At 42.6% G+C, this 16,767-nt stretch overlaps 1 protein-coding gene across 50 annotated transcripts in view; it reads left to right on the top strand.

Annotated features, from left to right (window-relative positions):
* NRXN3 (neurexin 3) overlaps positions 1-16,767 on the top strand; it is a 1,567,429-nt gene that overhangs the window by 1,371,774 nt on the left and 178,888 nt on the right. For all 50 annotated transcript variants that reach the window (XM_032341548.1, XM_032341546.1, XM_032341549.1 and 47 more), the window contains one exon: positions 9,742-9,913. In XM_032341548.1, the coding sequence (XP_032197439.1) occupies positions 9,742-9,913 (172 nt within the window). The remainder of the gene's footprint in view (positions 1-9,741; positions 9,914-16,767) is intronic.

Genomic DNA, 16,767 nt, shown 5'->3' with positions numbered 1-16,767 from the left:
TTCAGAAAGAAATGTCGTATCATTATAATAACTTTACAACTTCGCTTCATCGCCTCCATTACCAGACTATTCCTAGAGACCAGCATCTTTCGCCAGGAGCCTCTAATTTATTTCTCCGTATCCCCAGCTGCCTACCTCCAAACAGTGCTCTGCTGAATTAATTTTAGTATCTCAACCACCCTTAATGGATCTGAGATAGATTAGTTCAGACCTAAATTGGGTGAATTTTTTATATATGTTGTCTTCTTATTAGAAATGTCTCATATATTTTAGGTAATTCTTGAATAAGCAGGTACAGACAAGCTCCCTGTCTGACCCTCCCACTGATATTGAAGTCGTTCTCACCAAATAAACATAAACTATAGGTCAAAACCTGAAAAGAAAAAACAACAACCACAAAACAAAAACAAAGCAAAACAATTAACAGGCTAGCCGTAAGTTGTGCAAGCTTCAGTAAGAAGGGTCAGCAGACTTTTTCTGTAAAGGACCAGAGAGTAAATATTTTAGGCTTTTGAGCCACAAGATCTCTGTTACAACTCTTCAGCTCTGCTATTAGAGTGCAAAAGCAGGCATGGACAATATGTGAAGGAATGAGTACAGCTGCCTACCAATAAAACTTTACTTACATAGACAATAGCGGGACTTGGTGCATTGTTTGTTGGTCTCTATGTCAGGCCAATCTGCCTCTTACAACTTTTGCATGCCCATTCTCCAAAGACATCATTAAAACATGCAGTAATCTGCATCGTATTTTCTGATAATCCCAAACAATAAATCTCTCAATTCTGAAACATGAATACTAATTTTTTTCCCCCAGATAAAAAAATGGTGTAAAAGTTTAGACTTGGAATTCATCAAGGCAAGTGACTGAGAATGCCTCACTTATTAAACCAGAAATTTTGGTTGATGCTTATTATTCACATAGATCCATTCCCCTTGAAACTATGTTAATTCAGTTTTTTTCAGAGGTATTCAAATAAGTCAATTTTAATGAGATCCTCTACATACACATTTCCTACTAAAAACTGAAATAGCACATCAAAAAAATATTATTACACTGTTTGAAACCAGAAAATCTAGTATACACACCTGCCCTAATTATGCTCTAACCATACCACCCTAAGTTTTCTGTGTATTTCTCCTGCACAAGTTACGTGGCTTCCAATTTTGGATGTTAGGTCTTATCTTAATGACTTCAGGCCTTTCAAAGGCACAGGTGACACTCAAAACCTATTAAGGCTTCCTTAGGTCAAATCAAAAGGTGGAAGTATACTGAAATCATTCAAATGCAAAGTACCCTTAAAAGACAGGTAAATAATAAAACACTTTGGAAAATCACTAAAGGTTTCCTTACAGCCACAGACTAGTTCTAGAAAGATTGCTGGCTTTTTTATTAGCCTCTCTTCCGTAGGGGAGCTGCTGATCATCCATCTTTGTGGAAACTGACTAAAATTACCTCATTGGGAGTAAAGAGTCAAGGGACTAGATGGGAGTTGGGACCATCAGCTAATGTCATTGTGCTGGGAGATGTATTGGGGCATTTTCTTAGGGGCTAGTAGCAATGAGTTAAAAGAGAAGGGGATGACATTGGGGAGACTGTGTGCTACGGTGAGTGCTGTGAATGGTGTAAGACTGATGAACCACAGACCTGTACCCCTGAAACAAATAGTACATTATAGGTTAATAATAAAGAGAGAGAGAGAGAGAGAAGGGGGTTACCAAGACCAGTCAGGGAAAGTAATGTAAGACATGTATTCCAGACCTGCCCCTTCTGGCCACGTAAGCTGGTGTTTCCAAGTGTCCATCTGTAAAACAGGCACTGGAATACAACACAGAGTTTAGGGAGAATCCAGTTATCCAAATGCTAAGATGCCCAGAGCTTATCCTGTGCTCTGAGAGCTAGATCACAGTTTTAGACCAAACACGAAAATTTGCATGTGTGTATACACAAACATGTGCTCACATACACTCGCATAGTGTGTGCATGTAGAACGTTGTATATGTGTGTATATTCCTTCATACCTCAAAGAAGGGGCACTGTGAGGAAAAATAGGTCATATATAAAAATGTTTCTAGATCAGCTTCTTTCAAGCCACACATGTTTTAGAGATAGATGTTTGTTGTGTGACTAAAGTTTTGTACTGCCTAGTGCAGAGTTTCTCAGTAGGGACACTGTGGATGTTACAGGCTAGATATTTCTTATTTGTGTATTATTGGAGATTTAGCAGCATTCCTGGTCTTGACCCACTAGATGCCAGTAGCACACCCCACCTCTGGATGAGACCACCAAAAAAAAATGTCTCCAGACCTTGCCAAATGTCCCTGGGCACAAAATCACTCCCAGTTGAAACCACTGCCCACGTGAAACCAAGACATAAGGAAGTGGTTCCCAGACTTTGGCAACCGTCTGAATCACTTGGAGAGCTTGTGAAAATACACGTTGCTGGGCCCCACTCCAGGGTTTCTGATTCAGAGGGTCTGGTGTTAGATCCAGGACTTTATGTTTCTAACAAGTCCCCAGGGGATGCTGATCCTGCTGGTCCCAGGACCACACTTTGTAAATGTATGGATGAGACGTGAGATGATCTAGAATAATATTCTTGACGATCTAAAATATATATATTTTTTAAATATTTGAGGATTATAGTGTTGTTACTGTGAGCACGGGGCCTGAGATCTCTTTATTAAAGCCTTTGGGTAGTTCCCTCACAGCTGCGGTAGAGATTTGGGGGGAAAGCAAGGCATTTATGGGAGATGTTCTGTCTGGACCGGGTTGCAGTCATCACTGCCCTGCCAGCTGTCACCTGAAGCCTGCCAGGTCTTGGTGCAACACTAGGGCTTCTACGGAAATCAACTTTAATTTTTGCTTTGCAGTCAGACTTAACTACCAAACAGTCATATCCAGCCGGTCTGACGCTGGGGGTCTGCACATCGGAAGTGAATGTGCAGAGTGGATTTGCAGGACACGGTGACTCAGGATGCCATTTGTGACCAGTGACTATTAGAGCATTGGCTCCGACTTGCAACTTATTTACTTGCCCTGGCTGTCTTGTCTTTCCTCAACTCCCCCTTTTCAGGTCAGAGTTCCCATTGTCCTGAGCTGTCATCCACGCTCCCTCTTATTTTATTTTATTTTTTTTCCTTTGCTTGGAGTTAGTGACGGAGCTGTCTTGAGCTATTTATCAGTCTTATCTCTCCTGGCCCTCTGTTAGTAATTCAGTCCATGGATCTAATCCGCTTTAATTGATTGACCTCCCACAACCACACTCCAGCACAACAAGAGGAGAAGCACAGCTGTAGGTGGAGAGGTGTAAGCAGTTTTGCTGGGTGGGTGCAAAGGTCCCTGAGACCTGTGCAGATTTAGGAAAATAGAATTTGTTTCCAAGCCATTTAACATGAATTTTCTAGGGACAATCTGTACAGATTCCAGAGCGGATGATGTTGAATGGGAGACAGTCATTTTAAATAGAGTGGTATCCTATAGGATGTGTGCAAACACCTCCGACTCATTCATCATCTGTCACGCTATTTCTTTGTTCGCTATTCCCGCCACCCTCACCCCCACCACTGACGTCATTCTTATATCGTCCTTTGAAGAGCAGTTCAGAATTTGCCAGATTTTGTTCATTTCTCTTAAATTCCATTTAACACAGGTATTACACTTGTTGCCTTGTTGTTTGTTTGTTTGTTGTTGTTTTTCTTTATATAGATAGTTTAATGACCTCCTCGAGGTTACCTGGACAAGATGTGGAGTTTGATTGGGCTCAGGTCTTCTGATTCTAAATCACAAAGGCTTCTGGAACCTAGAGCAGACATTTTCCTTTTCTCTTGCCCTTCCTGTCACAGTACCCCCCCACCCCCCCAGCCCCCCGCCGACCAAAGGAAGGGGCCTGGTATGCTAGTGAAAGTCCACATCATCTCCAAGCTCCATACTTGGAGTCTTGTCCATTTGGACAATTTCTGATGGGCTTAGACGTCTTGAGAGAGAGACCTGGTCTCTTATATCTCTTGAATCTTCAATAGTGCACAATGGCACACAGAAAGTACACACTGCCTGCTTATTAGCTAACAATTATCTTGAGTCTAGAACAAGGAGACCATAACATTGAAAGAAGGGCTTGATGATCTTCACTGAAAGACAGTGACTGGCCATGAAAAGTGTCCACACTGTGTTGTAGTAAACACAAGACTGTTTTACCCTAGAGAACTTCAGGAAAATTCTCCCCCAGCCAAAATTATCTGATGAATCAAAGTTATGCCTCATCTTTTTTTTCATTGACTGCATACATAAAGCACAGTGAGATTATATGTTTTGATTAAGATTTATTGCAAAAAAAATGGCTATGGGTGAACAATTCTCTTCATTATCATCTGCTACACAAATCCTATTTAACCTCCCATGGTATAAAAACTTACCAACACAATTTTTTTTTTTCTACCAAAACCATGCATTCTAATTCCCTATTCATTCATCCTCTTATCCATTAATTTAACAAATATTAACTGAGCACCTGTCAGTATCCCTACATTTGAGACAGCCACTATTAGTTTAGGTAGACAGATTAGGCAAGTTAGGCAAACAAAGTATATAATGTGTGACATTTACAGTGTCTTATATAAGGAAATCAACTGCAGCATGTAATACATGCGGTGCATGGTGGAAAACCCATGGATTTTAATCTTAAGTGATTCTTCTCTTAGTTGTATGAATTCCTAATTCTCTGAATCTCCATCTTTTTAGTCTATAATATCTGGAGGGTAATTGTAAGAATTCAAAAATTGTTCTATCGGGCTCCTGGGTGGCTCATTGGGTTAAGCCTCTGCCTTCGACTCAGGTCATGATCTCAGGGTCTTTGGATCAAGCCCCGCATCGGGCTCTCTGCTCAGCAGGGAGCCTGCTTCTCCCTCTCTCTCTCTGCCTGCCTCTCTGCCTACTTGTGGTCTCTCTCTGTCAAATAAATAAATAAAATCTTTTAAAAAATTGTTCTATCAAAAAGTATCTTCCACACACCTACCCATTCTTCACCATAGTCTGGGTTACGTTGCATAACAAGCAGATTCAAGATTTGGTGGCATAAAACAATCAAGCTTTGTTTCTCATTTTCCATGTCCATTGTGAGTTGGCTTGTTGCCATCTTCCCTCAAAGACCCAGGCTGACAAAGAGGCCACTGCCAGAGATTTGCTGGGCACAGTGGTTAAGAGCCAATGGGAGAACTCAAACCAGCAGTTTAATGCGTGGCTCAGGAGTGACACCAAATTTATTGGTTACCACTGGTTTCTTGGCCCTGCACATCACAAGGGGACCTAGAAATCTTCTCTTAGTGTGAGCCGATAATGGGGGAACAATAATGCTGTCACTGACTGTTATTTACTGCGACCCAGACTTTGGAACAGGTATGCCAGACCTGGCAGTGTCAGCCCCAAGAGGGATCACATACCTGTTGTTCTTCCTGTATGACTGCCTAGCCCTGAACTCACAGATTTCGCTCGAAGCCTGGAAGCCAGGATATTGAGAACTGCTTCCTTTGCACATCTCGCGGGCATACCTTTGAGAGTCCCAGGTCTGTTTCTGTCAGCTTCAATTGTCTAAACTAGTGGATGGTGCTTTTTGCCTTCCCTGGGGGCACTGCGGAATGAATGAAGAGATTGCCTGTGGGGAGGCCTTTATTCCTGAGGATTTTTCTTGCCCTTGTGCATCTCTGCTCCTGAAGTCTGACCCTGGTGTTGGTAGGATCTCCTGGGTCACCTCCACAGCAATAATATAACGTGGCTGATGGAAGATCAGAGAGCTGGAGCCAGACTAATTTGAGGAACCAGGTGGGCTTGTAAACCGTTATTATTGATGAAGAATGACTTACTGGCTATTTACAGACAGCCGTTTTCCTGTTCAGTCTTGTTTTGTGTGTGTGTGTGTGTGTGTGTGTGTGTGTGTGTGTGTTTATTGCACTTGAGGATTCTTTGGTAATGTCTTCTGATTTACCACTTGTCTGTGTTTTTAATATCAAGGAGGAACACAGATTGAAGTGATTGCCTTTGGTAGCAACTTTAGTGGTGATGGGTGTGGAGTTATTAAAATTTATAGGCATGCTGGTTTTGCAGCCACACTTTGCTTGCGTTGGACGGGCTTATAAAAGACACCGAGGAATGCGAAGAGAGAGCAGCTACCAACTTGTGACAGGAAATCAACCATGCAAATGTTGTTTTTTAATGTTCTGTTTGCTAAAATTTACTTTTATGTTTACAATATTTCTTGATGACACTGTCGCCCAATAGCCGGCCCTTAGTGCGCACCACCACTTTCAACTATACTGATGAGGGGAGAGCAGGGGAGAAGATGACTGACATTTATTGAAGTCCCAAAGTATGGGCAGCCACGTGCCGGGTGTTTCACACACATGTATTCTCCTCAAATCCTCGCAACAAGCTTCAAAGGTAGCAATTCGCCTTTCCCTTCTTCCCCAGCTCCCTTTATAGTGGGGAAGTTGGAAGTTAAATAACCTGCCCAAGGTCACATAACTCTCAGAGCCAGAGAGAGGCATTATTTGAACCATGCCATGCCGAAACCATGTTTATCCTATTGAACAAATTAACTTCCCCAGCGCTCACAGGGTGTGACATGTCATCAGTCAAATGTTTGGATTGTTTCTTCTCCCGATCTCATTTATTTGAATAATATTTTATTACTTGTCAAGTGCTGTCATGTTCATCATTGTAATCGTATCACTTTAGCCTTAGAACAGCCCTAGGAAGTCTGGAAAGCTGGTGTCCTGTCCCCACCGTACAATACTAAAAAGGGGTTTGGAAAAGTTAGGTCCCTTTCCCAAAAGGTCAGCTGGGGCTGTCTCCAAAGCCAACACTCTTTATCCCTCAAATCATCTCCTCTCCAAACGCACGAGCCAGCAGAGTTCATTTTCATGGCAGCTGGGCGTGATGAATTCAATCCTAGGCAACTATATGGGTACTTGCCACACGACTTGTAATGAACGGAGACAAAGCAGTTAGCCACAGATTACAATGCCACTGTGGTCCCATGACAAATGACAAGGAGGTTGCAGTAATGAAATCTTATTACCGCAAGTTAAGAGAGCACATCTGAGGTCTAGCACAGCCGCAGTTACCACCGCGGGGGAACACGATGGGACATCTGGGTAAGGGTCTCCACGGACATTGGCAGGAGCTCTCGCGGGATTAAGACGATCTCTCTGAAGCCTTGATTACAGTGGCAAATGTGTGGTGCCTCCGATAAGGACCAAATATTTATTCTGGCAGAGATTAAATCTTTTCTTCCCTCGAATCTATTATGGATCTTGCAGAAAATCTGCCCAAGAACATATCTCGCTGATCAGCTAACTCACTGAGCCAGAACTGTACTGTGCCGCTGCTGTGGCTGAAAAGCTGCAGAATGCTGGTTTAAAGGTCTCCTCTCTACCTAAAACTGCTCTCCACCCCTGATTAATTAGTGACTCAGAGGTGAATTGAATCACCAGCAGCCCTTTCCGTGCGCCCAGGATTTATATAGTGGTTTCTCATTGAAGAACAGTGGTGCAATAAACAGCCCACATTTGTGGGGTGGGCAAAGGAGTAATGGTGTCTACACTTATGGCTTCTTAACTCCTCTGGTTCTCTCATTCCGCTAAACAGGTTATGACTCAGGTTACTATAACTTGCTTATTTAGGCATAAGGATGAGTAGTTTCTAACATGTATGTACCTACCCTTAGGAAAGGAGGCCGGTGCTTTAAGTAGGAGAAAGCAGAAAAATCACAGTATCATTTCTGAATTCCTAGAGAATGAAGGAGAAAGAATAAAATGATCCATCGCAGTATTAATTATGGGCATGAAAGATGCAAAAGAACCCATCATCAATTTCATTTCTCCATTTTAATGCAGGTGCTTTGTTCAGCGCTGGAGATGGAGATGTAGGGGGTGGGGGGACAAAAACACCCTGAGAACACAGTGTCCCAATAAACAGGGATTTACAAAATCATAAGTACATTTAGTCCCCATTTGGGAGGGTACCTGGATTCCTTTTCACGGAGAACAGAACATGGGGATTGCACACATCGTTCTACATTGTGTGCTGTGCAATCTGAACACACAGGCAAGGGCAATGTCCACCCCATATCACAGCTATCCCTGCATGTTGAAAGCCGCCTTTCTTAGTCACCTTAGATGGGCTAATTTCTAAAATCAAGACTCCTAGGTACTTGTCCACTCTTTTATCAGGAATAAGATGTGTTCACCTCCTAAAGGAAAATTGGCAAGATGAAGAAAGCCTGCCTTTTGAAAAAAGAAGTGAAGTGTACCAAAGTATTTGGAACCCAACGCCTAAAATCTCACCAGAAGTCTTAATTTACTAACTTGAAGCACAACAAGTGCTATGTTTTGATTTTTGTTTATAAATGAATGGACCCAATTACTAAATCTGAGTTTCCATGAAATCCTTCCTACACTTCGTTTATGTGCCTTCTGGACTTCTTTTTTCATACCCTTCCTTTTCTTATCCTTTCCTCCCTCCTCCTCTTTCCTGTCCTCCTCCCCCTCCACCTTTTTATTCTTCTACCTCTTGGAAAAGAACACAGAGGAGAACAGAGACTGTGCGGACAAAGAGACGTCAGGGTTACCGCTAAATTCCACTGTCCTTAAATGTTCAACCTGTTGCCAATAAGTCAGACAACTAGAAAAATGGAGAAAGATGTCTCCTCCTGTCCCAGCCCATCCCCCCTGATGTGCCGTGTGCTGTGATACCTTCTGGGAGGTTGACAGAGACGGATTAAATCTGACCAGTAAGCTTACTTCCATTTTGTGTCTCATTGTGAATACTATTTCCAACTCTTAGTCGTAACCAATGACTAGAGGAGAAAAGTAAGAATTTTAATAGCATTATTCATGTTTCAGTGTTTCTGGCACTTCTCGGGAAGCAGATGATGCCGTCGCCTCTACCTTTACCATCATCATCACCTTCATTGCCAGAGTGTTTCTCTTCTGGAATTCATTGTATTTTCCTTCCCAGAAGTCTTTTTTGGGGGGGCTGTTGAGGTTCTCATTTGCTATGTAGTGTACAGCTGCTGAATATCAAATCCCTCTTGAGATGAGCCTTAGGAATAAGGGCACACATGTGAGAAGAATAGCAGTCATCTTACCCTGAAAACCCCAGGTCGGTTTCACTGGCCTCTCCTAAGGATACGTTTCCTATGGGTTTGAGACTTAACACGGCATGTCCTCAGGTGTTGATCTATAATGCTAGCCTCTCTGCTGTTGCCTGCTCATCATGTATTGTACCCCTCCCCCCTTGGCCTCAATCACCGCCCCACCCGAAATGCACAAGTATGCTTATATTTCCTCTTTAGTCCTAAATCCAAACTGCGAGGTGATCTAGGCTCCAGTGTCTAATTACCTCCCCTAGAAAACAGGCTTCATTCCTCTCACAGAAATGTACTTTGCAGTGTCACTGCCCAGCTCTTACGTGGTTCTGTGGTTTCCAGCTTTGATATCTGTGGAGAGCAATCAAATGATGTAACCTGTGCAAGGGCAGCCCGTGAGAGCAATCTGGGTGGCTTTATACCATTGGCTTTTATGCTGCAGATGAAAGCCCATGGAGAAATGTAGGCTACTATTGTTCCCTTCATGCAGACAGCTCCCTCTGGGTATCTACAGGTTTCCTGCCAGTTGGAGGATCCACTTTAAAGAGAACACTTTGCAGTTGGTGCTAACTATGCCTTTTGTGTTTCCTTATCCTAGGAACAGGGGAAAATTGGAGTCGTCTTCAATATTGGCACCGTTGACATCTCTATCAAGGAGGAGAGAACCCCCGTCAATGACGGTAAATATCACGTGGTGCGCTTCACCAGGAACGGCGGCAACGCCACACTCCAGGTGGACAACTGGCCGGTGAATGAACATTACCCCACAGGTACGTGTTGTGCGCTCCGTGACCACGCGCTCTCTTCGGCTCTCCCATTCTTACTCCTAAGTGGCAACTTTTTCATGACTGTCCCCATATCATAAAACACTGATCACTAAGCCCATCAATCATGTTTTTTTGTTTTGTTTTGTTTTTGTTTGTATGAGAAGAGTTATCACGTCAGGGCTTGGTTCGGTGTAGGGAGCTTCTGGAGACTTACTAACTATGCACTGGACGCTTTTCGTCAACCTGACATACTACCCAACTGGCTCATACTAAAGACAATGGCCTTAGGTTTTCCAGGGTGTTGCAGGTGATGACCAGGGGAGGGATGGGGTGCCATCTCCATCGTGAGCTACTGTTGATGATCACAGAATAATCCATTTTTTTTAATCTGGACTCTATGGTACCGTTTAGGCAGGCGAGGTTGAAGGTACAGATGGTCAGAGATTTCAGAAAGACTGTAAAAGGAAGTTTACTAAAACTTAAAGTGATGAATATCAAGTCAGGGTAACAATGAGAAAAAAATGAAGAGTGAGGTTTCATTCATTTGGTTGACTTGGCCAATTTTTCCTTTCATTAACGCTAAGCCTGCTTTGCTATTCAGAGATTAGTCCTAGTAGGCATTTTAATAGCAAGCATGCTGGTGTGGGAGGGAGAGGGGTTAATCATCTGTTTAAATTTTATGGTCAAGGAGCATTTGCCAGCAAACTCCCAGAGCCAGATGGCCAAATCAAGGGCAATGGGAGGAAAGGTTTCCTTCTTTTAAAGAGATCATTCAGATCATCCTTTAGCGTTCCCTCTCATCTCTCACCTCTCCTAGCAAGAGAGTCCTGAACCCTCATCATCAAAGTTCCAGGAAAGGAAGGGAAAACACTTTGGCTAAGGGCCTTTGTTCCACAATGGCATTATCACTTGGTGGATGCAAGAGGCTAGCTAAGAATATGGAACTTTTCACTAATGTTCACTCTCTCTCTCCTATGCTTCAAATTCCCCATAATTCCCTTACTGCCGTCCTCTCACTTCCTTAATAGTGAAGTAGGTGCAGGGATGAGGGAGCCCAAAGCACATTTTCAGAAGTTTTTAAGAGCTGTTTAGCTAATTATCATCACATTTGGGAGAAATACAGAAAGTAAATTTGCCTATTTGTGGCCCAAGAATTTTGAATGACCCGAAGGCTATCATTTTCATGCCTAATTCAGCATTAATTTTCTTTAAAAGCCGATCAGAAGTAATGGTGCTACTACTCACTCCCCCTCCCCCCACCCCAAATAGCCAGTCTTCCTGTGACTGGTTTAAGGATTATAGGAGCATCTACAAAAAGCACACAATACTCCTAAGCTATTGATATGAAAAGCCCCACCTACCCGTTTATCTACCATCTCAGTATCCACACAATATCCAGCTCAGCCTTTGCTGGGAGTCTCTTGTCATACACTTAGTACTTCTCAGATTAAGGCACAAAAATGACCTTATGCGTTTATCATTGAGCCTTTGAAGACAGCCAGAGGTGTTAGCAGCAGCTATGAATTCTTATCATCATCCAAATTCTTTAGGCACTAATAGACCTGATTTTTAAATGTTTTGTGCTTACACTCTGAGAGATGGGTGGACACGGGAATCCAAATAGCCTGAGATCTGAAAAGCTGTTCATCTGCTTATCAGAAAACTCGCTCTCCATGCGTGTTATCACTGGCCCCGCTAATGCTGCTGTAGGGTTGGTTGTTTCTATTAGTAATTTCAGAGATTTCTGAATTGATGTTAACCACTTGCCCTGAGCCAATATAGAACCCATGGGTTTGCTGAAGACTCTTTAATGGTTATTTAAAAACCACAGTAAGAAAACCAGTGACCCTGGCTGTGTGCCTGTCTCTTTATATCTTTGGTTCCAGATTATGGGTTGCTTACTATGTTTTCAAAACAGAGTAAACTTTTCTTGAATGGCATTGCTTACCACTGAAAGCGATTACTAGTAGCTACTGGTAACCGTTACTTAGGAATAATAAGTATTATCACGACCAAGCACGAGGCAATAGAGCGGTTATAAGTGTGGGCTTTGGAGTCATCTGGCTGGAGTTGGTGCCCTCAGCTGTGAGTCTAAGGCAGCCTGAGTTAAAACCTCGAAGGGTCCTGAGCACTGAATTATTTGGTGTCTCTCCCCATATGCAATTCAGCAGTATACCATAAAATAAGTGTAGGAATTTCTAATACTCTTGATTTGGGGGATAATCACTGTGATGCTTCAGAAATAGTATTCTTTCGCCCCACATTCTCCTCTTTTACTCTGTTTTCTTGCTTCTCTAAGTGTGTATTCTTCCTATGTGTCGATCCAGTGTCCCCTCAATAACTTTAAGCAAGCTGCTTAACCTCTGAACCTCTGTTTACTGGTCTATAAAATGGGATTGTGTTAATACTTACTTTCCAGGGCTAATGTGCAGATTGAGTGAATGTATATAAAATGTTAGTTAAGTCAGAGAGTGACCAAATATTTAAGTAGCATTGTTTTACTATGATGTCTTCACTCATACAATTTTCTTCACTGTGGCCATTAAATAGCCCACAAATTAGGTAGGTTTGACATTCTTGTTCTCCATTTCAAATTTAAAAAGAGACCCAGGAAGATGCTATGATTTTCCTAAGGTCACATAGTAAATGTGGGACAGGACTAAGACCATGTTCTCCTGTTCTCAACTGGACACAATTTCCACTCTTGTTCCCACAAAAATTGGAGGATGTTTTGAAAAATGCATGGGTAGAAATGAACATCTCTCTTCTTATGTCATTTTAAACTTACTCCTTTTATTTAAAGTGTCCTAATACACAGGTCAGTACCAATAACCATACAATGGTGGTTATTATGAGGTGTGGAGTCGAAAATCCTTTTAAAAAGAAAAGGTTTTTTAGCTGTGCTAAAAGGCTCCTTTGTAATACGCCCAAGCTGTCCTCCTGACAACAATAGCAATGTGCTTCCATGAGGCGATTCAAAGAATACTGAGTATTTGAACTAGTAATCATCATACTTCATTGCCTGGACTGAAAAGTGGTAAATGGCATGTCCAACATTCTAGTTTTATTTCAAGTTTTCTTTTTATTTTAACGGGTAAACATTCACTTGGAACAATCTAGTTTTAAAAATTTATATTTTTATTTTTGAGAAAGCGTGAGAGAGAACAAGAGTGGAGAGCCGTGAGGCCAGGTCAAGGGGCAGAAGGAGAGGGAGAGAGAGAGAATCTTACATAAGTTCCATGCCCAGCGCAGTGCCCGACTTGGGGCTCCTGAAGCTCATAACTCTGAGATCATGACCTGTGCTGGAATCAAGAGTTGGACTCTTCACCGACTGAACCACCCAGGCGCCCCCAATCTAGTTTTATATTCCACTCTTCCAAGACTTCTTGGGAGAGGTCACCTTTTGATCTTTGGATACCTTATTTTCTCTCCCTCCTGCCTCCCTGCGCTACTGAAAGATCCACTTAACTAAATTTAAAGCATCATTAGAGCAATCTGGCAATGTTTGATTTATATTAAACCATAAGATTAAAATACCCCCTGTATCTGGGCATCAGAGAACAAAGACATCTGGTTGGGCAAGCTTGACACAATTTCTGCAAAAGGGATGTATCCTTTTTCCACTCTACCCTCTTTTATTGATAGTGATAAGTATAGAAACTCTCAAAAGGAGTTCAGTTATGCTACTTGTCTATTGCTAATGTTTAAACAGTTAAGAAATACGGAGGAGTTCCTACAGAATATTTGCGTAAGTTAGCTCATTTTGAGGGCATGTTCTTAAAGAACCGTTCCCGCTCAACAGGTCCCTGTGTATCAGGATGATGAATGGGTCAACTCCAGAATCTTCTCCTCTCCTGGACATTCATAGGATTTTATGTGACTCTCCTGAAGCATCCCAGTGTGACATATTTAGAAAGCAGCTGGGCCCAGGGCAGGCAGCATTGGCTTTTTGTGAATCAGGATGGATCCAAAAGAAAAGTAGTTCTATAGCTATTGGGATCTTATATCACTTAATACTGGGTATAGAACTCAAAAGCAACTTCTTTCTTTGAACCTGAAAATAGAAAGCCTACGGAGCAGGAGAGGGAGGTAAAAGCAGAATCAGCCCAGAGCTGGCATCCAGGCACAGACAAATGTTCCTTATGAAGCCTCTGATTACTGTCTTGACACAATGCAGTGGCGGTGGCAAGGGAGGGGAGGTGAAAGGCGACTTAAACATGAGGAGTTAATTTTAGCCCCAGCTCTAAGTCCCCTGGGAGGCTGAGCTGACTAGGATTGTTAAAGAGCCCGTCTACCATGCCTGGGTGGCTGGCTGTGTCACTAGGCCTACTGGAACCCTGAGTGTGGAGGGGAAAGAGGCTTTTTGGGTCAGAGACGGGCTACCTGGAAAATGAAGGCTGACGAGCAGCTCTGATGTGCAAGACTTTCCATCTTCCCACTGCATACGGTGCTGAGGAGAGCAGGGTCTCAGTGGTATTTTATTCTTTTTTTCTTGATATTGCATACCAACTCATTTGAAGAGCTCTTTATTGGATTCCCCTTTTTTTCAGTCAATAAAATGCCCCTGATGACCTGAGCTTCAATGCTATCCGACCATCCAGCTCAGAACACGAAAAGGATGGAGAAGTGGCTCTCCTTCTAAGACAGTTGATTAGAAAACTCCTTATATTTGAATGTGTCCAATCCCATAGAATCTTATCTTTATAGGTATTAAAAGCAAAAACATTGCTATTGTGCTTAGTGATGTCGCAAGTGAAATAAGAGAGGTTTCCTTGTCCAATCTCATCTTAGATTACTGAGATTTTGAAGGGTTAAAAACAAGTCCATGGGGGCGCCTGGGTGGCTCAGTGGGTTAAGCCGCTGCCTTCGGCTCAGGTCATGATCTCAGAGTCCTGGGATCGAGTCCCGCATCGGGCTCTCTGCTCAGCAGAGAGCCTGCTTCCCTCTCTCTCTCTCTCTGGCTGCCTCTCCGTCTACTTGTGATTTCTCTCTGTCAAATTAATAAATAAAATCTTTTAAAAAAAAAAAAAAAAAACAAGTCCATGTACTTGACATGATGCTGAGATTTCTCCTGTATTGGGTTTTCATTAATTCCTACCCAGGAGGTTTTCGTTCCTTTTTCTTTCTGCCTTTGCCTGCAAACATTTAAGGCCTTGCCAGATTTGAAGCCCACATTAAAACAAGCCCCATCTACTTGCTCATTCATCCGTTCAGAACTAGTGTTACTTTCAGTTCAACTGGAGGAAGGAAAAAAAAGGGATAAAAACCACAACATAGATAGTGACGCCTGCACGGGGAATAACAAGTAAAATACGATCAAGAGAAAGCTGTATTTGAACCTGACTGTAGAGACTGTAGAGATACAATGGCAACGAGAGAAAGGATTGCTTAATGAATGTGTTGGAGCATGGCGCGGTACATTTTGAAACCATCTTATAAATAAGTTCTTCGAACATTGGGTCACAGAATGTATCAGTTAATCAATCAAACTAGGGCATCCCTAGGATTCTGACTGCCAAATAGTCCGGCTTGTCAGGAACAAATTAGGATACACGAGTAAGTGAGTTTCTACTTCCGGGGAACTTTCAACTTGCTGAGTGAGGTTGTTCTTTGGCGAAAAGACGTATAAAATTCTTTTCAGTGGATTTTCTTTACAAAGCAGTGTTCTTTAACTTGGCTATGAATGAGATTCTCTTGGGAACTTTTAAGAAACTGCCAGTTCTCAGGTCCCAGATACAGGTAATCGGATCGGTCTGGGGCGTGGTCCGTGGACCAGCAGCATCGGAATCACCCAGGAGCTTGTGAAAAATGGGGCATCTTGGGCCTCTCCCTAGACCTAATGAATCAGAATTTGCATTTTAATAAGATACTCAGGTGATTCATGTGTAGTGTCAGGTTTCAGAAGCACAGGTCCTGGCATCAATAGTTTTTGTTTTTGTTTTTTTTTTAAGATTTTATTTATTCATTTGACAGATAGAGATCACAAGTAGGCAGAGAGGCAGGCAGAGAGAGAGGAAGGGAAGCAGGCTCCCCACTGAGCAGAGAAGCAGAGAGCCTGATGCGGGGCTCAATCTCAGGACCCCTGGGACCACGACTAGCCAAAGGCAGAGGCTTTAACCCACTGAGCCACTCGGGTGCCTCAGCATCAATAGTTTTTAAAAAGCTCCCATGGTGATTCTATATACAGCTAGGTTTGAGAATCGCTGATACTTAGAAAGCTAAACAGGTCTTTCTCTCTCCTATCAAACTGACTAGCAGCGGGGTCCAACATGGTAGCCACTAGCCCCATGCAGCCACACTTGTGATGTGGCTGATAGGACAGAGGCCTTGAAATTTTTTTTTAAGATTTCATTTATTTACTTGAGGGAGAGAGAGAGAAAGTGAGCACAAGTTGGGGGTAGCATACAGAAGAGAAGCAGACTACCTGCTGAGCAGGGAGCCCAACATAGGGCTCGATCCCAAGACCCTAGGATCATCGGTGCATGGGTGGTTCAGTGGTAGAATTCTCGCCTGCCAAGACCCCAGGATCATGATCTGAGCCAAAGACAAGATGCTCAAATGTCTGAACCACAGGTAATCCTGAAATTTTATTTTAATTGTGCAATTATTATGTCCTAGGCACTGAAGATTTAAATACATTTTTTTTTTTTTTCCATTCGGTCCTTAGGCCATTATGAGGCTGGTTAGCTAGTGGCTAGAAGCAGGCAACACAGGACTAGAACATACTGTCTCTTACTTCCTTTTACTTGTTTTATAGAATGTAAATCTCTGTTTACAGCAGTAATAAATTAATGAGCATTTACGAAATCCTGTACCTTCTAAACTCAGCTAAGGTATGTTGTCTTGATAACACCAGG

Source organism: Mustela erminea, chromosome 5 (assembly GCF_009829155.1).
Source record: "Mustela erminea isolate mMusErm1 chromosome 5, mMusErm1.Pri, whole genome shotgun sequence".
NCBI lineage: Eukaryota > Metazoa > Chordata > Mammalia > Carnivora > Mustelidae > Mustela > Mustela erminea.
This window is presented reverse-complemented; position numbering and strand designations above follow the sequence as displayed.